At 40.3% G+C, this 27232-nt stretch overlaps 1 protein-coding gene and 1 long non-coding RNA gene across 7 annotated transcripts in view; both read right to left on the bottom strand.

Annotated features, from left to right (window-relative positions):
• STXBP5 (syntaxin binding protein 5) overlaps positions 1–26757 on the bottom strand; it is a 116729-nt gene extending 89972 nt beyond the window's left edge. For all 6 annotated transcript variants that reach the window (XR_014562444.1, XM_083731830.1, XM_083731832.1 and 3 more), the window contains exons 1-2: positions 25178–26757; positions 23525–23622 (exon numbers count right to left, since the gene is read on the bottom strand). Coding sequence is in view for 5 of the 6 variants with exons in the window: in XM_083731830.1 (XP_083587956.1) it covers positions 23525–23622; positions 25178–25333 (254 nt within the window). In the remaining variant the exon portion in view is untranslated. The remainder of the gene's footprint in view (positions 1–23524; positions 23623–25177) is intronic.
• Positions 341–15961, bottom strand: LOC310841281. Its single transcript, XR_014562463.1, has 2 exons — positions 13890–15961; positions 341–13663 (listed from the first exon to the last, which is right to left on the bottom strand). It is a non-coding gene; the product is annotated as an uncharacterized lncRNA (long non-coding RNA).
• Positions 26758–27232: the final 475 nt, after the last annotated feature.

Below are 27232 nucleotides of genomic sequence, written 5' to 3'. Positions count from 1 at the left end.
AGCGCGAAAGAATTTATTTCCCCATCATTTGTTTTGGACAGGAATTCTAGTTCATACTTGAAAATTTGATACTGAGCCTGGTGGCAATTTAAGCCTCATTGTCATCACTACTTAGATGCTGTGAAGAATTTCTCACATAGGACCACTGTTGCAGGAATACTTAAACCACAGGAAAATGAAATGTTAAGGTGATCTTAACACATCAAAAGCTAGCTGAAAATTGCTAGATCAACACGCTGCTATCCTTTCAGTATGGAAGAACATCACCTTCCATTTCTGAAATGAAAGGCTTCTGGCTGTTGATTTAATAAATTAAATTATTTATTATTATTTTAAATTGTTTGCATTGTGACCAATTTGTTTTAGTTTTCTGTAAGCAAACTCAGTCTTTAGAGAGCTGGGATATAAATATTTTCAACAATAAATAAGCAAGTAAAGAGTGCCTGTTCCTGCTGCATGGGTACATAAAGATGTGCTAGAAAAACCAAGGGTTAGCCTGTTTTATTGCGGCCAAATCATTTCTCCTCCCACAATTCCTTCACCCTGCGTAGGGAAGCCCAGCATGTGAACTTTCACCCAGGAGCCAAGTAATAAGTGGACAGCTCACTATCATTATTAATTGTTACCATTATTTCTGTCCTCTTTAACTCAGTGAGTTCTCTGGTTATTTATGAACAGTACACTAAAACACAACACTTTAAATCTGTAGGTTTTTAATACAAAATTTACAAACAGCAGAACTGAGGAGAACTAAGGGTTTCAGCTGACAAGTCCTGCTAGTGCAATGGGGTTCTCCCATATGTTGAATTCTTCCTTAAATATAAAGATGCGTTTGAATAAAAGGTTTCCAAAATTTCAGTATAAAAGCCAAGGAGGCTTTAGAAGGTAAGCCTTCTAAAAACCTCAGTACCATCACCAAGAAGGCACTGTATCCCATTCTCAATAGGACAGAATAATTTAAAAAATGAGAAACATGCATGAAAAACTACACTCACAGTGAGCTCAAAGTACATGCCTTCTTTCTTCTCCGTTTAGGTCCAAAAGGCACATTTTCAGTAAAGTACATGTTACATACAAGTGCCACAGTTGCCATTTTTTCTAACAACAGGCAGGTATACTTAATCTTCCCTTGCCCATGATATCATCCACTCAACCCTATAGTCTGGGCAGTTCACAATTTATAATAAAAAGAAATCAACAGTAACAATCAACTACATGAAATCAATACAAACACTGCAGCACTACAAAACCATATGAAGGTACGTAAGAATTTTTAAAAAGTGTTGAAACCCTATGACAGACTGGAGATAGTTCTACAAACCAAAAAGATTAAATTTAAAAGACTCATGGAAACAAGGTATTCACCTAGTATTAAAAAAATCCTACTGTACATGCCAGGGAAACTTGTTTGGAGAAAGCATTCCATATCCAGGGTGCCCCACCCCAAAAGGCCCTCTCACCAAACAGCCTCCCATCACCTTATTAGGCTGGAGAGTCTCTGATGAACATCTTACCGCTCTGGTAAGCAGATAGGCAATCCTTCATGCATCCTGACCCCAAGCTATTTACAGGTAAATTTTTATTTTTATTTATTTATTTCCAATAAATAAATAAATACTGCTTGATTATGAAGTGGTTTATAAAAAGAATAAAATTATCAAATTATTGGCAGAAATGATTTAAACTACTATTTTAAACTTTCAAAAAATTAAAACCAGCAATAAACTAAAAATATATCAGTATTCTAGAAACCTGCATAGGCTTGTCTAAACAAAAGTATTTTATAGAAGTACAGTGAAGGCACATGCCCGATAACAATATAAAATATTAATACCAGTACTTTGAAATGGGCCTGGAAGTGGACTGGGAGCCAGTACAGATCACAAAGGACTAGAGTGATGTACTGATACCTATCAGCAAGCAATAATAATACTGCTGCTCTACTGTGGGCCAGCTGAAAATTCCAGACTATTTTCAAAGGCACATATAATGCATTGCAGTAATTGAACTAGAAGGTTACACAGGGCATGGATAATTGTCCAGTCTCAAAGTTAATCCTCCCAAAGTGGCTTTTAAGGCCAGAAATAAAGAAATAAAAATGAAAGTGTATTGGGCTACAATCATGCACATGTGTGTATGTGTAGGAATATTTTGTCTGGTTCCATGTTTTGAAATTTTATATTGGAACAAGCCCTGAACACTGTGACCACAGTGGAAGGGATAAATACAAACTTCCTTAAACAAATCAGTCAAATCATTTATAATCAGTGCCGAATTTACGAATGGGCTGAGTAGGCTGCAGCCTAAGGACTTATAATCTAGGAGGACCTTGGCCTCTTGCCATTTTTTATTTTAATAAAACAGGCATTTTTTACTATCTAGGTGCAGTTGCTTAGTAACATTAAACATGTGCTGTATGAGTCTGTATATACAGTTATGCAACTGTATAACAGTTACACAAGTGAGTACTTACTGTTTAGTAAAATTCATGGAGGCTTTAAAGCTACTCAGAATCAAATGTCAGCAATGAAGCAATACAGTGGTACCTCTGTTGCGAATGGGATCCATTCCGGAGGCCTGTTCACAACATGAAAAGAACACAACCTGCAGCGGCGCATCTGCGCACGTGCGGGTTGCGATTCGCCGCTTCTGCGCATGCGGCAAAACCCGGAAGTAACCCTTTTCAGTACTTACGGGTCACTGCGGGATGTAACCTGAAAGAATGTAACATGAAGCGGACGTAACATGAGGTATGACTGTACAAGTGTTCAGATCACTGTCTATCAATATAGAATGCATTCTAAGAACAAGTGAGGATTCTTTTATATGATTGTGGATCACAATAATTTTGACTTTTTGTGAAAATGATAATGAGTAAGCAATATGAAAGTGGTGCTAGTAAATGAAAAGTGATGAAAAGAAGTAAATACTCAAATGTTTAAAGCCAATCATGTCATATGACAATTGTGTTTACAAAGAGAAGAATATCAAGTAGACTACACAAGCAGTCTGAAGAACAACCAGTTTATATACAGAACGCAACCTTCCGAGAACTGTTGTCGGTAAATACCATTACAAATACCGATACCTCTGGACAAAGTGAATATGAAGTGACAGGACCTAAAGCCAAAGAATTAACACAAGGTGCTGAAGGAACAAGCCATGAGATAATTATGCCAAAAAAAGAGCAGCAGCTCAAGCTCATTAAAGCATCTTAAAGAATTGGAAACAAAGCAAATTATTTCAGTGAAAACACTAGCATTGCAGACATAAAAATGCCAAGTGTTCTGCCACTAGTGATTTCAGAAATAATGATGTAGGTTTATGGACCACATTGAATAACAAGGAAGTATTATTTTGGATTGATAAAGGTCTAGTGTAATATCAACACTGGGGCAGCCCTTTTACCAATTTGAAGCAAACATACAGGAACCAAGCCCAGTTCTGCTCTAAGAATTTATTCTATTCCACCAAAGTAAATGGAGAAACCTATCCTCAAGAGTGGCTAGTGCATTCTCCCAGAAAATCTATGGTTTCGTGTGCACACTTTTCCCTAACCAAACTACCTCAACTACAGCTTTAACTTGTACTGAATTTGCTGCTTGGCATCACACTTATCTTGCTCAAATCCATGGCAACTATAAAATCGTAGAAACTCCATGCTAACATACTTAACAAGAAAGCACAGTCAAACACTCACATCAAAACTCAAAGTGCAGATCAGAGTAGGATTACTGGAGGCACGTACTTTAGAGTATGTTGTTGCAGTTATTTCCCTCTCAACAGAAAATGACTTGGCATTTAGCAGAGATAATGAAACATTTGCTTCACCAAACAATGGTAACTTTCTGTGATGTTCGAATTAATTGCCAAATTTGATCCCTTCCTGTGTGCTCACATAAATCAGTATGGAGGTAAAGACTCTAGTCAGTCATTGTATCTATCCAAAACAGTATGTGAGTTAGTGGCTAATAGAGTTCGAGAAGCTATACTGAGCAACATCAGGCAGGCAGGTTATTTTAGTTTATCAGTTGATTTATTCCCTGATGCTTCCCATGTTGATCAACTTACTGTCATTGTTAGATATGTTTCTCCTAGTAATGGATTACCAGTCAAATGTTTTCTGATGTTTTTTGAACTGAAAAATCACACCGGTGAAAGTATGGCTGAGCTGATTCTGAATTTCTTGAAATAAATTTCAGTAAATGTAGAGGACAATCATATGACAATCCAGCCAATATGGCTGGAAAGTAAAATGTCATTCACCAAAAAATTATGGAAAGGAACAAGTTTGCAAATTTTATTCCATGCGCTGCACATTCCCTAAATCTAGTTGGATGAACCGAAGTTGACTCGTGTCTGGATGCAGTGAAGTTTTTTACCACAATAAATGAGCATTATTGCTTTTTCTCTGCTTCTACAAAAAGATGGGAAGTGCTAAAAATTTATTGACTCTTGCATCAAAAGTTCCTAAACATTTATCAGACACAAGATGGGAGGCTCACACCAAAGCTACTACAGCTATTAGCAAAAGTCATATTTACATTGTTGAAACACTCGGTCTTATTTACTGTGATGGAACTGAAAAAGGAGATACTACATGACAGGTTGAAAATCTTCTGCAGAAAATGGAAGAATTTGAATTCATTTTCATGCTTCACTTTTGGACACATTCGCAAGACCAATTTCATGAAGTTAGCGAGGCAATCCAAAGTCTGCAAATCTCATCGAGCACATGCAAATATTTACAGCTGGCAATTGCAGTTTGTATCCACCACTTAAGCTAAATTTACTCTACTGGATGTAAAGTACAAAACTGCCAAAAGAAGGCAGAGTACGAAAAAACCAAAACAATGATGGGACAGCACCCTAAGCCTTAGATGAACTTTACCCAAGAGACAAGTTTTGAGTACATTAATTTATCCCTTTTGTCATTGATCCTCTTGAACTCAACCTAGACAGAAGAGCAATAGTGTACAGGAGTGTAGCTGACCTTTTTTTTTCATTTTTGGTGAACCTGCAAGCAACCAAAGAACTGATTTACAATGGTGTCGAAATGCTGATGCAAGAGTATTCAAAAGATGTTGACCTTAGCCTAGCCAGTGAACTCTTGTACTTCCCACATGTAAAATAACCTCACCCTGAAAAAGATATGTATTCAGCCACCAATATATGTATCATAATATTCCAGGAGAAAATCCAGACAGTTTTTCCAAATGTGGAAACTATTTTCAGATTGTTCCTGTGCTTAAGGGTTACAAACTGTATTGGTGAAAGATCTTTTTTAAAGTAAAAAGAATAAAGAATGATATACATATGGTCAACCCAGGAACGGTTGTCTGAGCCAAACATTCTCTACATAGAAAATGATAAGTTGTGACTTACTGATTTATATAATTGGTAAGTTTGACAACCAAAAGAGCTCAAAATAAACTGATCTGATGTTATAGTGTAATCTCAGAACATAGCTATGATTCCCCTATGAATGTTCTTTGTGAGTGTCTTAATTAGATACTTTTGTAAACTTTATTAAAGGTTATAAATTTATAAATTATCTTTTAATCAATGCAAAAAAAAATCAATAACGTTCTACTTTCATTAAGCAGATAAAGAAGAAAATGAAGTTTTGTTTCTTATGATTAGATGCTATTAAGTTTGAGCCTCCCAAGGTCTCCTAGCCCAGGGCCTCCAGTTGTTTTAATCAAGGACTGGTCAAAGTTAACACTCTGCAATTGGTGTTTCCTTCTGTCATGTATCCGCAATGTTCTTCATCAAGTTTTACCTACAGGTATATTTAGAATGCAACTGATCTGTTCAAAGCATCCATGTCAATGTAACTGCAGTTAAAATCTGTGTTCCTCACAAATGATACGAGAACACATGACTACAAAATAACTAGAAGTAGACACAAGTACATTAATGTCTTTCTTTTTGACCACAGTAATAACTGAAGCATAGCAAACACAAGAACAGGGGGTGGGGGTGGATAGGGGAAACACTCACTAGCAAAAACTGGTAATTAAACAAAGCTTCAAAAACGAATGCTAAAAGCACTATTACAGAAAACAAGTCTATGGAATACTGCAGAGAGTTTAATGATGCAATGTTAAGGATGAGTCAGCTGAATCATATTCTGCCATAATAACAACCAATCTGGGGTGCGGAAGTTTAAGTTCTATTGTCAGGCGTGCATTTTGAATTCTGGGAGAGTGCTGGGGAAACCAGTATCAAAATTTCAGGCAAGGGGGGGGGGTATAAGTCAAACTTAGAGAAAAACACCCCTGACAACATTACGCTTGCCACTGGAAGTCACCTATGTCCTGATTGTGGAGATCACATAATACTAATTACAGACACACACAAATGGTGCCACTGTCTAGTAACAAGTAGTATTCCTCAGCACTAGGATAGCTATACAAGGTAGCAACACCACTAATTTCACAAAAATCATTTAGCAGACACCTGTACGTTTTGCCCCATAACTTTATTTCTAGAAGAGTGTGAGACTTACTATTTATTTATTTATTATTTAATAAATTTGTATCTACTGCCCTTCATCCAAAGATCCCACAGCAGTTCATACAGTTCACAACATAAAATACAAAATGAGAACACAAAGTACATAACAAAAAACCAAACCAATGAAAGTTTGCCATGGGTGCCATGTCGGCAACCCCTGTTCTGTGTCTTACAGTTAGCAAATGGTTTAAATAGACTAATTTAAAACTTAGCAGCATAATAGTGGTATCTTTCAGGATGGTCTATGCCAAATTTGGGGTAGAAAGGATACAGAGTTTGCTGAGACACTGGGATGCTGACCGTGATTCTGCATTTTTCGCCCATAGATTTTCATGGTATGCTTCTTCTGGAAAGATTTCTCTGCTTGTATTGCATGTTTTTGAAAATGTGTTGTTTTAGGTCAAGGGGAACGTTTAATATGTGCCTCCATCAGCAGAACAATGAGGGAAATGATTTCCACCCCTTTGCCTCCGCCTGCAGACATTAATGTGACTTCCCACACTGTTCCGAACGCTCCTTCCACCAGTAAAAGGAGTGGGAATCAGAATCTCCTGTGTCCTACTGACAGAAGCTTCTGCTAAATCCAAATGCTTTCTGTCTGCTGATTATATTACAATGCTACGAAGGGCTGGCTGCTTCTGTGATTTAAAAAGGCTTTCAATCAACATCATTTTAGCAATTTTGTGGAATGGTGGTATCCAAACAGGTTTTTATTTTTTAAAAATTATAGTAAAATAAGCATTCTAAGTGGTATTTCACATCTTTAATATTTTAAATATTTAGCGTATTTTTTTTAAGCAGCCAGAAATTTTAGGCCCTGATTAAAATATTTATTTAAGAAGTCATCAGGGTAAAAACATGGCACCAAATACAAAGTTTATAGTGAACATGCTAAGAGGGAAACAGCATTGCACTGATGACACACGCTTCAAATCCCCAGGTGATAGCTCCCAACTGTTTTATATGGAATAGTATAGGAGACAGAATCAACCCCTTAGAAATCCCACAGCCCCAAAGCAATGGGGCATAGCAATAGTCACCTAGTGCTACTTTCTTTTTCTGCAGATAGGAGCAGAATCACTGTAACACAGTGCATCTAACTCCCAATCCCATGACAACTGAAACTGATCTCTCAGGCTATAAACTAGATGATGCTCCAAGGACCTCCAAATGAAACTACATTAATTGTGGCATCAAGTTTGGCATAAATCCAAGAAATTTTGCCCTCAAAGTGCTTTGCAAATATCACAGCTGGCTACTGAGGGGTCCATTGTTAATGACACCGCACAAGTCTGAAACCTGCCCATTTGTGATTCTAAACAGCTCTTCTGGGCAGTTCACTGAAGATGCTATGAGGGTAAAAAGTGTATTCTCTTTGCTGCCACCACTGTCCCAAGGTAGGTGTGACTATAGTCTTGTATCCATTTGATCACATTCACATTGAGACTTCCATCAGCTCTGATCTAGCAGACTGCCAGTGTACTTCATCCCCATTAAGTTACCAACATAATAACGAAATACAATACAGTGGTACCTTGGGTTAAGAACTTAATTTGTTCTGGAGGTCCGTTCTTAACCTGAAACTGTTCTTAACCTGAGGTACCACTTTAGCTAATGGGGCCTCCCGCTGCCACCGCGCCACCGCCATGCAATTTCTGTTCTCATCCTGAAGCAAAGTTCTTAACCCAAGGCACTATTTCTGGGTTAGCAGAGTCTGTAAACTGAAACGTCTGTAACCTGAGGTACCACTGTACAAATGAAACTGGACAACTGGAATGAATAGAACAGGAAAAGAAATTTAAACTCATACTTCCAAGGAACTTTTTTCCAGGTGAATATCTCTAGGAACTATCACACAGAGAAATTCAGGCATGCTAAAATTAGTAAGTTAACAAGTAATACAATGAAGATGATTTCCAAGTAAAGTTCTGAATTTATCTGAACATTAAACCCTACATGCACTAGTAAAATTAGCATGGCAAATTTAAATTTTGTTTACTATCAAGTATGCTGAATCAGATCTTTATCAATTTTAAGGCATTTGAAAATTTGTTTCCAAATTATCTGGAAAACCAAGATCACCGACTCTGAAATTAACGATTAACGATTCTGCATTTTATCCATACATACAATAGTAGTGGTTTCCTGGTGTGAGGCAAAGACCACCTTCTCTTGGCTTCACTACAATTCCTTCTCCCATTTGCATTGAGGCACAAGGAGCCCTGAGGGAAGATGACCTCAGTTCCCCAGTCCTACTGAAATAAGGTTTGGGAAGTCCTGGACATGCTAGTATCCTAAAGCTAGTATCCAAGGAAAGGCTAGCAGCAGAGCCTTTGGATCTTTCACCCACACCCACACACTCCAAACACTGAATTTTTGGGGGAAAGGCTATTCAGAAGCTATGACTGTACTGTCTGGGAAAGGCAGGTTGGAATTTGGGGCCTGATCCTGTACCTACCATGAAAGGTCAATAAAATGGATAGTGTGCTTGTCTTGTCTGGTACTCATTTGGAGCTTGGTCTTTAAATTTATTTCCCCATGGACCCTGAGTCATTTAATGTGCCCTTGCCCCATACTTCCAAAATGGGTAGCTAAAGTCCTTTAAGTCTCTACAGTTTTTAATAAACGTAATTCAAACTTCAGAATTCTGTGAGAAATGAAATCAGTAACGGTGAAAAAGTTTGCAATGCTTTTTTCTGTTTCATAAGTTCATTAGTAACAAATAATAGATTGCAAATACAGTATTAGGCAAGCTTGGCAGTTTCAAAGCACTTAGTTTTGTTTGTTTTATTTGTATTTACTAAACATCCTAAACTAGATCACTCTAGGCAATCAATTTCCCCCAAAAAAATTCTCTTTTCCAGGAAATCCACATCACTGGATGCAATCGTCAACAATAGTTTCAAACTGCATCTGTAAATTACATCCAAACTACAGCCAGTCTATTCAGTGACAGATTACTGCATTCTATTGGCAGCACTGGCATACAATGGTAAGACAAACTTCCTGGCTTACTGAGAACAAGTAGCATATATGGTTGCTCTTTAAAAAGTCACAATCAGCAAGTCAACAAACCAAGAGTTCAGGTAATCATCATAACTTGTGAGGAGTGGTGGGTGGGAACAAACCATGTTCCCTGGAACACAAAGCCAATGCTTCCTGGTTTGTTTACCCTGTTCATACTGGTGGGACAACCAAAATAGGAGTGCTGCTTGTTAAGTGTGAATGCAGGAGGATCAAGGCAATCACTTGCTTTCTCATCAGTTTTGAGGTTCACAATATAATATCTGGCAAGATTAGGAGACAGCAGCAGAGTAATGGTGTTTTAAAGTTTTAAAAATACTGTTAGAGAAAGTACAATCCAATTAAACATTTCAAACAAAAATCTACCCAGCATTGGGCTCACTGCGCACCGCTTCATAAATCATGTTCAAGAGAAACAATTTAATTGATACAATTTGCCAAATGATCCAAGATGTAAGGAAGTTATCAGATAATCTATCATCCTTGATAAAGCCAGTTTTATTTTACAGTGAATTGACTCTCCAATGCCAGCACATACGGTGGCTAGGTATATTGTGTACTTCACATATCACATGCTTGTAAATTATGTGATTTATGTTTTATATGGTAGTTTTACCAACTATGGGCTTAGCCAGACACAAATCTATGAAGAGATCCTACAATCCAACTTATGGTTGATATTTCCTGCTTTAGGGTTTTTGTTTTCAATAGCAAGCTCCCATGACTGCTTTCAAGATCAAGTTAGATGAGCACTGGGAGAAGATATTTAACTTGACCCTTGATCTAAATAGTCTCCTAAAGCTATTATTAGCTGGGGGGGGAGAGTCAGGTACAGATAGTTTAAACACTCATGCTGTTTCAAAGCATAGGTCTGCTAACAACTTAAGAAAAGACACATTGGAAGATTCCGATTATGAATCACATAATGTCTTGTATTGCTCCAAGTTTAATGAACTTACTCCCCTATATCATGGTGGACTGTTGTAGTCTCTCCTAATCTCTCCTGACCTAACATTATTTTTGTTAGTTACCTTGAAAACAGTTTTAAAAGTTAGGAATAAAAATTTTAATTGAAATTAATTATAACAGTAAAACCTATGTTTATGTATTATCTGTTTAAGGCCCAGGTCCTAATTGTGTTTTTCTCCAGCTTTCAAAACAGCATTTATCACTTAAATTACCACATTTTATTATCCACATAAAATATACTGAGAGAGAAAACAGAAGTTAGACATGAACATACATACAAATAAGGCTACAATCCTATACTTACACTTGAGTACATCCTGCTGAACTAGGCAGGGCTTATTTTTCAGTGAATATACACAGAATTGGACTGTGTTACTAAGTTTTAAAGCAATAGCTAGACTACTCTTATTCACAATTCTTCTACCACCAATATGTGACATAGTGTATAACTAAAGCACTTTAAACTTAAAACATTTATTTCCAGTACAGGCAGCTATTCAGATGCTTAAGTTCCAATATCAAATACTTCATCTCTCTCAAAATATCCTCAAATGAAAACCAAGCCTGAATTTCATATCTGATGAAATATTTTACTGATTACAACTCAAGCAGAAAGGAAAGTTAAATTAATACATTATTCAGTGTGAAAGCATTCATTCAGCACTGAGCAACACACTATTATCATTACTGCTTTTACATAAGCAGCTTTATGATTTAGCAGAGTCATGCCTTTATCATGCAGTAAAAATCCAGTTGTCGACTTCTACTGCTATTAACTTGCAGCCAACGTATATGTTCTTTTTATAAAAATAGTAACTGATACCATGTCACTGAAACTATAATGCACAATTGTAGATACACAGTTACTAGGAACCAGTATCTCCTACGATCCAATCACAAGAAAAAATAGCATTTTCATGTTTTTTCAGCATATTCCGAAGTGTATTAACCCAGATTTGTTCCATTTTGTTTAAGAGGACCTTCTTCCTAAAAAGTATGCTTAGGACTGCATCCTTTGGTCACACCAACAATCAGTTAATACTATAGTATTCAAACTAAATGTTAGGACCAAACAACTAGACAGTCACAGGTTAGCCACCCTACCTTGTCCTCCCAGTATGTGCTCAATCTTGCCTATTTACACATATTAAATTTATACTCTTCACACTTGGTATATTTCATCTGTATCTTGCTGATTATTATATCTCAAAATGCTTATGAAAACCCTGATGAGCTTTAACAAAGATCAACTATAATACAAATGTTTGGTCAATTGTTCAGTTCCAGCACTTCACTCAGAACAGTGTGTAATAATAAAAATGTACAGGATGCATAGCAGTCTATTAATTTTTTAGCAACAGATATTAATGCATTTGTGCAGTACTTGAGCTTTCAGTGCAGTTCACATATTGTTATTTTAATCCTCACAATATTCCTGTAAAGATTATTGGGGGGCTGGTGGAAGTTAAGAGCCCAAGGCCATTCAAAAAGTTTATGGTAGAGATTTGAATGATACACATCCCAGTGTGTAGCCCAGTCTTTGTAAGAGTGCCAGTCCCAAGGATACAGATCCATTTTAAAGGGACTTTAAACACCTGCAGGTTAAAAAATACATCTCCAGACAACACCAGTGGAGAAGGTGGGAGTTGGGACAGGGGGTGTAGATCTGACTGACAGCAGTGGTTTCCAACCAGGAATTTGTTACATTTACATCCTGCTGTTCCTCCCTGAATGGAATAGCTTTGCCAACGCTGCTCTTCAACTTCTCATCACAGTGATTTTGGATGGGACATAGAAATAAATTATCACAAGGCAACTGCACCCAGTGCTCTTAACATAAAGACACAGTAGTGAGCTGAGCTCCTGAGCTCTGAAACTTTAAAGAGTAAGAAGGGCCCAGACATTTTTTTTGCCTGAAAAAGTAGTTGCTCAGAGGGCTTTTACATACAGGTAGGGCTTTACAGTGTCCACCAAACAGTACTGTAACACTGTTACAAAGCCACACAAAGAATTTAAATGTCAGATATTTCTAAGCCATTTTCAAGACAATAGGCTTCCCACTACATTATTATATACAAGTCCATTAAAAAGCAAACATTAAATCATACCATTCAAATCACAGTAGAACAGCCTGTTTACATATGCCTAGTACAATAAAATTCAATAAATACCAGTGAATACCCCATAACCACTTACATAATAAAATATTTCAATGGAAAGTCAAGGATAACTGGTTTTTAAACCTTTCTTTAAAACCTGAAGGGAAAAGACTTTCAATTAGACTAAAAGCCTAGAGGAACACACTAAATTCCATATAGTAAGGGAGGGAGGGAGTCCTGTTTAAAAACTGCAAGCTTTAAAAAGCTTCTCTTAAAAAACCCCCAAATCCTTGTAGCTGTCTGTCTCAAATTTTGTAGCTTCATCTCTTCATAATAGACTATGTTTTATGGTTTCTTGATTTTACCTGAGCTGCCTGCCCACAACATTCAAATTGCAAAGCCATACAGTATTTAGTAGTAGTAGTAGTAGTAGTAGTAGTAGTAGTAGTAGTAGTAGTGCATAGGCATAGTAGTGTACCCTACAATTTGTGAAACGAGGATAGGTTAATATATCAGTTTTATATCATGTTTGGAGATTAGAACATCCTCTGACAAACACCTTGTGTCAATTTGTGTTCATTGTTATCTGCTGATGTTTAAAATTATCTGTTTACATCCTGGCTACTACAAAATAAACTGGATAATGGTTCAGAAACAAATGAATCTTTGTGTAAATGCTGACATCCAATTGTCAGCTTAAAGGAATCTCTACAACCTCTTAGACTTATTCCTCACTGTGTTCTGCAATTTTTCCAGTTCTAGACATACACATATTTCCGGTTTTACGATTCAAAGATTAAGGAGTGTAAAGACAACACAGTTTGCTGCCACCACTCCTATTATCCTCTTAATTTTTACTATTACTCTCTTTCTTCCTTTACATTTGGGGCAAGTACCAAGTTATGTTTTGTTTTGTTTTTTGTCTGAGCAATGTTCAAACAGAAAATATAAGCAGCAGGTCTGTGCACCCCCCCGCCCCACAACCTGGAGCCCATCAGCAACATGGATCGGCCTTAGGATGACCTAAACTGAAATGGGGGCCTTGCACATTCCTAATTTAATTTCTTCCAGTAGCACCTTAAAGACCAACTAAGTTAGTTCTTGGTATGAGCTTTCGTGTGCATGCACACTTCTTCAGATACACATCTGAAGAAGTGTGCATGCACACGAAAGCTCATACCAAGAACTAACTTAGTTGGTCTTTAAGGTGCTACTGGAAGGAATTTTTTTTGTTTTGACTATGGCAGACCAACACGGCTACCTATCTGTAACTGGAACTAATTTAATTTATTAGGGTTTTAAATTCTAATTAAACGTGGATAGCAGTGAGGGAGGAGGTGAGCTTCTGTCTGCCTCTCCCCCTTCTCCCCCCCCTCACAGTTGATTTAATTAGGGTTTAAAACTCTAATTAAAAATGTACTTGTCCACTCACCTCCCTTTTGACAGCCCCAGATGGACCCAACCCAGGGCAATCTGGGATTTTTCCAGAATCTGTGCACAGCTTCTTGAAAATATAGCTCAGGTTTGTTGATCAGCCAGGCTAAAAATTAATCGTTTTATTTTTTAAAATCACCTGTCTATCAAATGATACTAAAGGCAGAATATTGAAACTTGTTGTAAGCCAAACACTCACTCAACTCAGCTAATAACAGAGGCCAGTGTGTGCCTGCCTCTTGCTCCTAAATCCCAGTGCAAGTAGTAGTTGGAACTGAATGTCCTCTCTTTGGGAGAACAGTAAGCTTCCTGCAGCTGCTCCTTCTCTGGTAATGGGTAAACTAGGCTGGTACTTCCCTTGAGACAACAGTCCTCCTGGGCGGCAGGGGATGCTGCCTCCTAATAGTCCCTGGTCCCCTGGCTGATGACAAGCCCAGAGTGTCTGCGACAACTCTCGCTCTTTTAACTTCCAGGTAAATTTGCTGACAAGCTTTTGTAAATCCATTGCCCTTGTCCATCATTAAGTGTAACAAATGCCACTAAACCTTCCCCAAAATATTAGCACAGGCATACAGGGAAAGGTCTGATGAACAACTTTTTTTAACTTATTGGTAAGGCAGATACAACTTCAACTCTGAAACATAAATGTAGTTATAAGAACCTTGCTATATTTACATATGGCAAAGAAGCAGAAATACTAAATTACTAAGGCACATTATCCATCTGATTGTTCTGCAAAACTGCATCACCAAGTTGAAGTAAGCCAGGTATAATTGCAATTAGGTTACTTTCTTGGTCATTTGCCTAATTGGTTCAAATATAAATACCACCCTATGGAACAGATGCCCCAAAGGTAGCAAATCATTACTTTATAGCATTAAATGAAGGTTTCTAACAGAAGAATTCTATGCCTGTCTACTCAAAAGTAAGTCACACTGAGTTTAATGGGACTTAGTTTGTGGTAAATGTGTATTGGATTGCAGTCTAAAAGTGTAAAAAAAGGATAGACCGATCTGTTCCTCCTACGGCAATTGGGCAAACAGCTAAATACAAGGATGAATTGACATGCTACCTGAAGATGAATTTAAACTCACAAAAAGTATTGCAAGTACAGTGTACCTCGGGTTAAGAACTTGATTTGTTCTGGAGATCTGTTCTTAACCTGAAACTGTTCTTAACCTGAAGCACCACTTTAGCTAATGGGGCCTCGCACTGCCACCACACGATTTCTGTTCTCATCCTGAAACAAAGTTCTTAACCCAAGGCACTATTTCTGGGTTAGCAGAGTCTGTAACCTGAAGCGTCTGTAACCTGAGGTACCACTGTACAACTAAGGAAAATGTTTCCATTAGGATGGTTATTATAACCCAATTTTAGTAACTAAATCAACCTGTGCAAGGTTTTTTTTTTAAAAAAAAAAATGGCTCACTTTATTAGCTATGCCCAAAAAATGTGATCACCAGGGCCCTTCCCTGCACATCCACACAAGGAAATGGATAATTCCTGCTCCCTTCCCCAGATTGGATTCAATTCAGAAAGCACATTTGAAGGTTTTCCCATTTAGGCTGCAATCCTAGTGTCACATACCTGGGGGGAGTAAGCCCCATTGAAGTCAACAGGACTTACTTTTGAGTAAGCAATGTTAGGATTGTGCCGTTAACTGTTATGTGGCTGAGGCACTCCAGGCATATTGGCTACATAAGGGACAAGGAAGGTGGAAGCTTGCTGGGCTGGGATCAGGTATGGCTGCCCAGACAATACACACCCACCTATGCAATTCCTAAGTTGGGGGGGGGGGAGAGGACGACAGCACAGGTGCGACACACTTGCCAGGGGGCAGTGGAACACTAAACACGCCAAGCAAAAATGTGGAACCCTCAAGTTACACTTAAGAAGCTCAGCACAAAGTGTCATCATTTATGAAGCCAAAGTTCTAAGACCTAAAGCTGCTATGACACTTCTGGTGCCAAAACCTTGACAAGGGAGAAACTAGACTAAGGTCAGAAAACTGCTGAAATTAGAAAGCTAGAAATACAAGCCTGCTGTGAACAGACTATTAACAAACGTTTGCAGAAAACAGATTGCAATTTAAATAAAACTAACTTGCTTGAGGAAATGCTTATAGTTTCTTTAACACTATAAACAAAGATTTTAAATAAGCTTGATAAATACACTAAGTTAACAGAGTGACGCAACACAGAATTACAATACTGCATCACATGGAAACTAGAATAACATGAGCAATTACACATGATGTGTAGAAAGATCTCCTGGACATATTATCAAAGAAATACCACAATTAAAGTCCCCAAACTAACGGTTAAAATATGGTTTCAGTCCCATTAGGAAGCTTCTAAAACATAAGATCACCAAACCAATAAAAACTCAGTCAATTACCTGGGTGGAACTGAAAGTACTCCAGCACTATTATCCTCCTGAAGCAGCTGCTAAACCTCAACCATGGAAAATGGTCCACTAACATCTTGGCATTGCACTACTTGCATGGTGACCTGCATATGTGTATATTTACACCTATAATGGCATCGTACTCAAGTTTAACCACAACAAGGACTGGAAAATATAAGAGCTCCCAAGCTTCCTCCAAAGGAAGACTGAACATGAAGAGCAAAACTCAGATTTGAGTAAGACTGAAGTTAGAACATAGCATAGTGATAGCACCATAAAATAGTACCGAGCCGAAGAAATGTAGGGATACTCTTGTATAACTAACAGAGTGGCGTCAGAAGGAGGTTGCACATTCTGCAATGACTTTAACCACAAGACAGAGTATGGGTCTGCCCCCTTGCAATAACAAAAAAAAAAAAAAAAATGCCAGAACAAACCAAACAGATGTTTCAATTTATAAATAAAACACCTTTTTATGTAAAACATATGGCTACGTTCTACAAACTAAAATGAATAATTTGCTACAGGTCTGTTAAGTGTCACAAATACCCTATTCTCAAGAACCAAAGCAGAATCCTGCATGTGAAAAAACTGGTGATGATGTCTTCAGAATACGGTACCCACATTTCAGGTGTTATACTGAAAACTATTGAAGCTTCCATTTAAAGGGCATTCAGAACAAAAATAGCTTGCTGTCTACTAAATAGGGAAGGTCAAAAGAACATTTGCATCCAACTGTTGGAGTTGTTTACACCATTTTTGGGTTAGATGGTGGAGAGTGTCATGGTGGAGCAACTAAAGGTGTTCCTAGGGGGAAAAATTGCCTGCATCCATTTCAAAGTATGTTCAGACCCAGATTCAGAACTGAATCAGCCTCAGTCATCCTCATGGATGATTGTTACTGGGATAAGGGTAGTGGGAGTGCAACCCTGCTTCTTCTACTCTATCTCTCAGTGGCTTTTGATACCACTGACTATGGTGGACCAAGTCCATGGGATGGATATTGCAGAGTCATGCTCTTTGGCCCCATAGCCGCTATGTTGTGGGGTCCCACAGGCACTATTTTCTCCCCAGTGCTATTCAGCAGCTATATAAAGTTATTGGGAGTTTGGTGGCAAGGTGTCATCAGTATGTGGATGACACCCATCTTGCTTCTCAGTTACATTGAAATCAGGAGAGGGTATGAAAGACCTGGACTGGTGCCTGGATGCAGTGGTGGACTGGATGAGGGCCAATAAACTGAATCATGGGAAGACAGGGTTTGTGGGTGAGTAGTTCCCAAATCTAGGAGACAACCCTGGATGGGGTTGCATTTTTCTCTCAGTCTCTTCTTTACCAGACTAAACATATCCAATTCCTTCAACTTTTCCTCATAAGGCTTTGTTTCCAGACCCCTACAAAGGATAGGCACCTAATGGTGAGGGGTGATGGGAGTTGTAGTCCAGCAATACCTCATTAGCTTCCTCTGACCTAAAAGGTCTCTTTATGAGAAGGCACTTTGTCTTTCATTTACTACAAAATTAGCATTCCTAGTTTTTCTCCCCTATCTATCAAATGACAAAACTAGGAAACATGTACTTGGATAGCATGCTACTATTTGCAGCTCACCCACTTACTCTTGAGTATTGGGTATATTCACAATTTTGTTAGTACAAACTAAGACATTTCTACTTTTGAGGTACTAGTCATACATAGGCTTACATTGGATAAGGTCTATTAAACCAGGGGTTTACTTCTGAGAAAATACACACAGGACTTTATGTACATTTTAAAAATATACCAAATAGTATAATTATATCTATTAACTAAATTAATTGATGTGCTATAGGCTCTTAAAGCGGTAGAATCTGATGGCTGTTATTTAAGTACTGCCTACATCTCATTTTTCCTCAAAATGTTGTTTTCTTTAGAGGGCGTAGTTTTTTCTATGGTTTCAAAATTTTCAGAAATTTTGTGTCTCTAATGACAACCTAGATTACCTATCTATTAGCAGATAACTCACACAAAACCTGTGACTGATTCATGGATTAGCGTTATTTCAAAATTGGAGGTTGTGAGTAGTTTCAGTCCAAACAAACCAGAATCAGTAAGTGAAGAACAAACCTTAGCTACAGATAATGCTATGTTTGGTGCAAAAGAAACCACAACTTTCAGTTTGGATATAACACCACACCAAGGATTGTGGTTTGCTGCCCCTGCCTTCTAGTAAGGAGGAGCAGAACAGCCCAAAGAGGTGCCAGAAATCACCATGAACACCTACTCGTGTGCCCACCTGAGAGGTGCCAGAACTGAGTTCCAGTGAGTTCCAGCAGAAAAAAAAGCCCTCACCACACTATTCATTTGCAGAAGACACGGAAATTCAAAGAAGATGGTAACACAAACCACCTGTGGTGTTGAAAAATCACCAAGCTAGTAAAACAGATGGCTAAAAAGAGATACTCTGGACATACTGCTTTATATATAATCTTCAAATTGCAGAGATCCACTGTTTATGAGGTTTTCAGTGCTGCAAGATACTGGATAGGGAGATCTCAAATAACCTTTCTTTATATGTGCAAAGGTTTCTAGCAATTAGTCAGTGCCTGAACGGATTACAAAGATTATGAAGTTTCATCTCAGTTTCTATTAGCAAAATCACTAGATATTGCCACCTAGACATAATAAATATCCTCATACGAAATAGAAGTTCTGGATTATAAAAGGGAAGTCAGGTGATGAAGGCTGATGGTGACTCAGAAGTGTAAAACATGCAAGCAGTATAAATGTGGGAAATTGGTGGTTGCCACACCGAAAGAAGACAAGTTAAGGGGCACATTACTCTTAGAAGTGACTGGAATAAACTTACTATCATAAGGGAAAACAATAAATGGGAAAGGCTAATTGTACATTTTACTTGTGCTGTGAACTGACAATTTTTTACAAATTGATTTTAGATCAAAGTACAAAATGCTTACATTTGATGCTAAATATGGTTTATGTACTCAATAATGCAAAGACATTTTTAGAAAAGCAATTAAGATTTGATATCACTTTGTCATATATATGCAAGCAAAGCATCAGAAAGAAACAAAAGCAGCTTGTAAGATTTGTTAATCTGTTATACCTATTGAAATTTTAAAAGGAGGTAAAGTCAGTTGAGTCCATTGTGCCAGAAGGTAAAGAGGAACAGGTTAATATGAGGAGGGGATGGGAGTAGGTTTTTTGCTACAAACTCTAAGGAAATATTAAAGTTAAGAGTTGGCAGGGCGTTTACTTCCTTTAACATAGTTGTTAAAACAGAAATTTTCATTTTATTTGCAACTGTTAGTGTTAGCAAATGAAGTTGTTTTAGCAAATGAAGCAACACTTTCAAGAAAGTCATTATTTGTGAAGTGACATTTCTGGGACTACAGGCTACTTACTACAACAGTGGCTGCATGGATGGTTGTGAAAACATTTGCACCAGGAATCTGAAGACTGGGAAGGTTCTGATAGCCCCCCTTTAGGTTAATGTAAGAAGAATACAGTGGTGCCTCGCAAGACGAAATTAATCCGTTCCGTGAGGCTCTTCGTATAGCGGTTTTTTCGTCTTGCGAAGCAAGCCCATTGACAGCTTAGCGGATTAGCGCTATTAGTGGCTTTTAGCAGCTTATCAGCTTAGCGGATCAGCTGATAAGCGGCTTAGCTGCTTAGAAAAAGGGTGAAAGGGGGGGGACCCGCAGGAACTCACAAGACATTTTCGTCTTGCGAAGCAAGCCCATAGGGAAATTCGTTTTGCAAAGCGCCTCCAAAATGGAAAACCCTTTCGTCTAGCGGGTTTTCCGTCTTGCGAGGCGTTCGTCTTGCGGGGCATCACTGTACAATTTCTCTTCCCTAGCTCCAAGACATTTCCCTAGACCAGGGGTCAGCAACCTTTTTCAGCCATGGGCCGATCCACCGTCCCTTAGACCATGTGGTGGACAGAACTGTATTTTGAAAAATACATATGAATGAATTCCTATGCCCTACAAATAACCCAGATATGCATTTTAAATAAAAGCACACATTCTACTCATATAAAAAAAACAGGCAGGCCCTACAAATAACCCCACAATGCATTTTAAATAAAAGAACACATTCTACTCATGTAAAAACACCCTGGTTCCCGGACAATCTGCGGGCTGGAATGAGGTGATTGGGCCGCATCCAGCCCCCGGGCCTTAGGTTGCCTATCCCTGCCCTAGACTTTCAAGGCCTGCTATACACACCTCTTCCTTTGCATTAGTAAGATGGGAAGGTAAAGAAATAACTAAGAGGGCAATGAAGAGGGCAATAATCCAGATGACAATATCAAGCTGTGCTTATATGTATCATCAGGTGTTTAGGGTGATTTGAAAAGTATGCTAGGGCACTCTCTCCATAATCCAAAACTTTTTCAACAAATGTGACAGCAAAAGCATATAATATTTTATATATAAAATATAATGCTCACCAGCACAGTCACAATGGACAGACTGACCATTGGTGCAAATTGCTAAAAGCTGCCTATGTCCGTTGTTGTTGACAGTCAGTTCAACCATGAGTCTTTGTGGTTTCATCCAGTGCTACAGGGTATTGTCATGAACAGTATTTGAAGACCAAGTCTTTTATCTGGGTAAAAGACACAGTGGTAGAGCTTTTACCAAGTCTATTGTTCTGTCCTATTTTCTTCTCTAAGGAGTGATCTGTAGCAACTCACTCCCAACTATCAAACTGATTTGAGTCTTCATTCACTTTTTTGTATCATTCCAAATTAAGTAACAGGAATCCCTTCTACAGGAAGCAGTGCCAGAGGAAGGATATGCCATAAAGAGCTTACTTCCTGTTTGTCTTACCCCATACTGAGCATCAGCCTCCACGCATTGATCCAGTCTCAATATGGGTGGGTCAATACATGGTACCTGGTGTTCACCCTTGAAAATCAGCAATTAAAAAATAAACAACAGCCACACCTTGCTGACTCTGTCAGCAACTACTCTTTCAGCTAAGGAAAGGAAGCTACTACTAAAATTCAGAAAGAAACTGCTTCACATCGTGAAATGTAAATGTTTTTTAAGATGTAAAAAGCCATATGCAGATTCAACATTGTGAATCTAAACTTGTAACTAAAAACAAAATAAGCAGTGCAAACAAAGACAAAAAACACCCACTTTTAAAAAAACTATTCCTTCTATTAGATGGGCAGACAGATTCTATCAAAGCTTACTCAGAAGTAAATTTTGTGGCTAGTAAAAGCTTGTTCTTTCCGGCAGAATTTTGTAAGAAAAAGATGTGTTGCACACGCTTGCGCTAGCACTGCATGTGTCTTTAGGACAGGAATGACCACCCTGTAACTCTCAATATGTTGCTGAACTATGTCTTCCCTAATTCTTAATAAGTGGCTATACTGGCTGTGACCAATTGGAGCTGTAGTTCAATAACATCTGGAAGACCACAAGCTAACCATTCCTACTTCAGAAACTACAACACTTTATAGTCATTCTAAGCAACCAAATCATTAAACTATCATCACTTTTGAGTGCACAACCTGAGAATTCCTTTGGTATGGCCAATATGCCAGGAATAGACCAACAAACCTCATTTATTCAACCTCAGCCTGTGGCTCCAGAAGCCTTCCTGCCCAAGCGCAACTCAGGCCAGTGGCTGAAGTGAGGTCATGTAAGGCCACCAGACCTCCAACAACACCCAAGGGGAATATGGTGCCCCATTCCTTTATTTCTACCTCTGACCATCAAAGCATACTGAATGTTGAATATACACTGAGTGACCTTAATGGAATTCTTCCATACGTTTGCTGACTTTTTAAAAATAAAATATTTCTTTTCTTAATACCACTTACTCTCATTTAAGGGTGCACAGTATTGCAACTTTTATCATTGGACACGCTGTTGAAGCAGAAGAGATTGTTACTCACTATATACTATTTTTAAAAATTTACGCCAACCCCTATTTATACCTTAGTGAAAAGTTCTACTGATCAACCACCACATTAACAACTCTTTTCTACGAAACTCATATCTAATCCAGCTAGCGTCCCTGCCACTCAAAATTGTTCCATAAGAGGATACGCTATGCTGCTATGCGTTGAATATGGGTTACTACCATTATTATTCATTAAAACTTTCCCTAAAAAAATGTGCATTTCATCAAAACTAGTAGCAAAGTCATAGTGCGGGCATAGGCAAACTCCAGCCCTCCAGATGTTTGGGACTACAATTCCCATCATCCCTAACTAACAGGACCAGTGGTCAGGGGTGATGGGAATTGCAGTCCCAAACATCTGGAGGGCCAGAGTTTGCCTATGCCTGTCATAGTGCAAGGAAATCCAGAAGTTGTTGGATGCAGCTCCAATCATCCCCAATCACCACGACCAATGCCCAGGGATAAGGGAGCTGGAGATCATCACAATGGTTACCTGTGCCATATGCAATTATTCAATGATTTTCTGAATCTTTTCTATTTTTTCAAATTCAGCTACGAAAGATCTGGGCTTAATATTTGTTCATTTTGATTTTAAGGACACACATAAACACAAAACATTTTTTTTCATTTACAGTAAAATTGTGTCTTACTTGTAAAGGAACACCTTGAAATGATTATAGTAAGAACACCGTGTAGCCAAATACACCCCCCCATTTCAAATTCATTTCCAGTTACAATTTGTAAAATAATGATTGCTAAACAGAATCCTTATATTCTACACTGAAAACATTATCTGTTGCTTTAAAGCAAAGAACCCTTACAGCAATAGAAAAGAGTGATAGACATAAGGGTCATATTTCCGGTTTACAAGATAAAAACTAACTTATCTGCATTAAGCTCTGCTAAGTAAACTAGACAGGCTGTTAGCTGGGATACTGCAAAAATAATCAGGATGGTTTCCCAGGAAAATAAAAGTACTGCTAGTACACGCACATCAGATAAACAGAAGTAAACGCAAAGGAACAGCAGCTTCTCCCCTCCCCCACTCAAATGCATACCTGACTTGCAGAGTGAATTGAGACACTAACTCCAGCACAGTAGGCAATGGCAATCTTCTTAGTAAGTTTCTTTTAAGAAATACAATAAAAGGATACAGCCTTAAAGCGCCAGTCTGAGTCCCGATGGCAAGTATCTTCTGAACAGGATCAAAAGCCAAGGCCGAAGGCTGATAGGGGAAACCATGCCGTACAGTCTGTCATGTCAGAGTGGTGAAGCAATGGTGCAACGGGCAGTAGAAGAAAAATAAAACAAAGAACAAATGAGAAAGAAGCAATGTCATTTTACTTTCACTTAATTAAAGGAACCACAAGTATATGAAAGAGCAGAATTATCTAAAAATGGGTAAATAATTAATTCAAACCTCACTGAACATGGATATAATAAAATGAAACCTTAATTCTATCCCTACTCATGTATATTTAAACAAAACAATCTACTCATTCACCTCTCACCTTTATTGTATTCCTAGCCTAATCTGCAATTCTTTCCATAAATAGCTGTGGTTAAGACATCTGAATTAGAATCAAGAGTCCCTGGGAAATGTGATGATGCAGCCAGTTCTGTAAATTAAATGACCACTAATTATTAAAATGGCTCTTCAGAGAGCCATCACTATTTTTCTGAAGCAGGCCCTGAATGACATAAGCTTGCTAGCCCAGGGTAGCTTTCAAAAAACTCTTACCCACAACTAGAAATTGCAATAGCAGTCCCCTTCTTTGCAATATCTGAGCCAAATAAATTAAGGTGGAAAAAATACATTCTATCACATTCAGTCTCAAGTGCATGTCCCCCATGCCTTATAATTACAAAAATAAGTGTGCATCTCAGTTCAGCATTTTGTGGCATTTTGTAGGGGGAAATCTGCAAATAAAAGTATACTTAAGTGAAATACATGTGTCACACCTGAATCATCAAATTAGGCTAGCTGGTGGGAAGTTGCAGGGGAAGGGGGGGGAGTACAACGCAGGTAACACTAAAGAAAGTGTTTTAATCTTTAGGATCAACCCCCCCCCCCTTGTTGTTTTTTAAGAGAGTGTTCAATACACAAACAAGTCAAACTACAGCAGCTTCGGCCACAGGTGTTGCAAAGGTAGAGATAAGCAAAACATCCACATCATTTCTTATTTCAATCTGGCACAGCTGGTGAATTAAACTGCTGCATCATCCTTTTGGAATTTAGACCTCAACTGCATATACTGTGCTGTGTCTGGATAGAAATGTTACTAATTCATCCAACCAAGCACTCCATCCTAAAAAATTTAAAGGACTATTCCTCTATAATGAACTGATTGCGCTGAAGCTTGTTAAAATGCCTGTGCATGGAATGATGGGGAGAATTCGGTGCCAGGTCCCGTTATCCACCCCCCCCTTTTTATAACACTGATGAACACAACACTGATGAGCCCATTAGATGTTTCTCCTCCAGAGCGAGGCATCTCAAGATCCGCGAGTGCATTTTAGGAATACTGTAGCCTGAAACGCAAGCGGGTGAATTGTGGTTGGAGGGGAAAAGATGCTGCTAAATAAAAGCCTAGAGTCCATCATAGCATTGGCGTCATCGGCGTCGCCTCCCCCACCACCATAATTTTTGTATCAAAAAAGAAGAAGAGGAGGAAGACAGATGCAAATCGACAGCTTTGGAACTGGAAGCATCAAAGTCCAGAGGCTGCAGAGCCCATCATGGCTACATCATCGTCCTCCACCCCCCCTTTCCTTCCCAACCGGCTGTTAACGGCTGCAGCATTCACCTTGCAGAGCTGGAAGTGCTCGGACTGTAGGGTCTCCTGGATGTCGTTCTCCCGGGTTGCAGGCGGCGGCTGCTGCGAGGAGGCGGCAGCCGAGGAGGAGGACGACGAGCCCGCCGTCAGGCCGTCCAGCACCTTCCTGATGTTAAATTTCCTCATGGTCTCTCCGGCGGCGCACCCTATTCTTCTCCCTCCTCCTCTCCCTCCTCCCCCTCGCCACCCGCCTCTTGCCGTGGCTCCTGCTCCCGCCTTATCACACGCACCTCAGGCAAAGCACAGCAGAGGCGAGCCAAGGAAGGGAAGAGGCAGGCAGGCAGGCGGGAGGGCAGGACGGCTGGTCCCGGCGGGGTCGAAGCGGGGGGGGGGGGCACCGAAACAGAAACGCCTCTTTCTCCCCTGCTCTCTCTCTCCCCCCACCTTCCCCTTCATCCAACCATCCCCACCACCATGATGTGCATGGAGGGGACCGAGAGCCAGACGCAGAGGCGGAGGGGGCAGAGCACTGACACCCTCGCCAGGTAGGGAAAGGGAGTGGACCTGGCCGAGGAAGAGGAAGAGCCCGACAGGAAGGAAGGAGCACGGAGTAAATAAATATAGCGCGAGGTTAACGCAGCAGCAGCAGCAGCAGCAGCGCTTCCTCCTCCAGACGCGCACGGAAGACACACAAACACTCTCACGCAAGCGAAAGCCGGGAGGCGGCGGCGGCGGCGGCTTCCCCCACCCTCCTTCTGCCGGGAATACTCGGAGCGCCTCCCGCCTCGCTTCTCCCTCCAAGGCTCCTCCTGGAAGGCCTCTTGCAGGCTTCGGCGTTCCCTGCCTCGCTGCGCCTCGCCGCCCAAGCCCTAATCCTGGGCCCTCTCTCCGCCACTGGCTTCAGGCCCGTCCCTTCCCCACGCACACACGACACGACACGCACACCCCCCTCGCTACTGCGCGCCTGTCAAGCGAGCGAGCCGAGTGCGCGGCTGCCTCGCTGCTTCTCTCTCTCGCTCTCTCTGCCGCCTTCTCCCCCCGCGCTCGTGCGGCTGCGAGCCACCAAGAAGTGACAGCGGCGGCAGCAGCCTCAGCTTCCCACCCCTTTCCCCTCCTGCCAGTCGCGCATAGTGGGAGCAACTACGGCAGCCGCTGTCATCCCGCCATGTGCCCCCCGCTCCGCCGCCGACTCCCGCCTCCCTCCCTCTGCGCCCCAGACGCCGCTGCAACTCCGCCCGCCCCGGACGCCGGCCTCCCCTCAGTGCGACTCCTGCCCCGGGAGCGTCACCTGAGGCGCTTCGCAGTGGTGGTGGTGGCGGCGGCTGTGCCGCCGGCTGTCACACGCCCCCACAACCATCCTCTCGCAAAGGCTGCGCCGGGCTTCCGCTACCTCCTCCTCCCTTTCCCAGCCTCGGTTCCCCTCCTCGCTCGACAAACACGGAAATTCAGCCCCCGCCGTGAGAAAACAGCGGCGGCAACGACGCTGCTGCTGCTGCTGCTGCTGTCGCCGCCTTCCTTCTCCTCCTCCCTCCCCCACCCGCTCTCCACACGCCACCACTGTGGCAGCTGCCGTTGTTGCCTCCTTAAACTGCTGGTGGTGGCAAAGCCAGAGCGAGTAACGAGGAGCATGCGCGCTCCAAGGCCTCCAGCAGCACCCGGATGTCACTGCTTTTCCCCACCTTTCCCTCTTTATTTATATATGCATCTCCCCCACCCTTCCCCCAAATTATTTATTGCTCCTTAGTGCCTTTTCGAGGTCGGTGCAAAGAAGGCCTTTAGGGCCGCAATCACACACACAACCCTAACGTGCATGATTAGATCCAGCTGCACGTTTGGTGGGTTTGGCCCCACTCTCTCGCGCTAACTCTCCCTTCTGATGTGGCTTAAATAGCTACGGCTCAAGTCCTACGCACGTTACCTAAGAGTAAGCCCCATGGAACGCAGCGGGACTTGTTTCCTAGCTGAAAGTGCATAGGAGCGGGCTGTATCTTAACTGTCCAAAGAAGGGATTAGCAGCGCAGGGCCAGCTCGGAAACTAATCAGCTGGGGCAGCTATTCGTCTAGATCCCCCGCCCCCAGAGTCTG

The sequence above is a fragment of the Podarcis gaigeae genome (assembly GCF_964106915.1).
Source record: "Podarcis gaigeae genome assembly, chromosome: 3".
Lineage (NCBI taxonomy): Eukaryota > Metazoa > Chordata > Lepidosauria > Squamata > Lacertidae > Podarcis > Podarcis gaigeae.
This window is presented reverse-complemented; position numbering and strand designations above follow the sequence as displayed.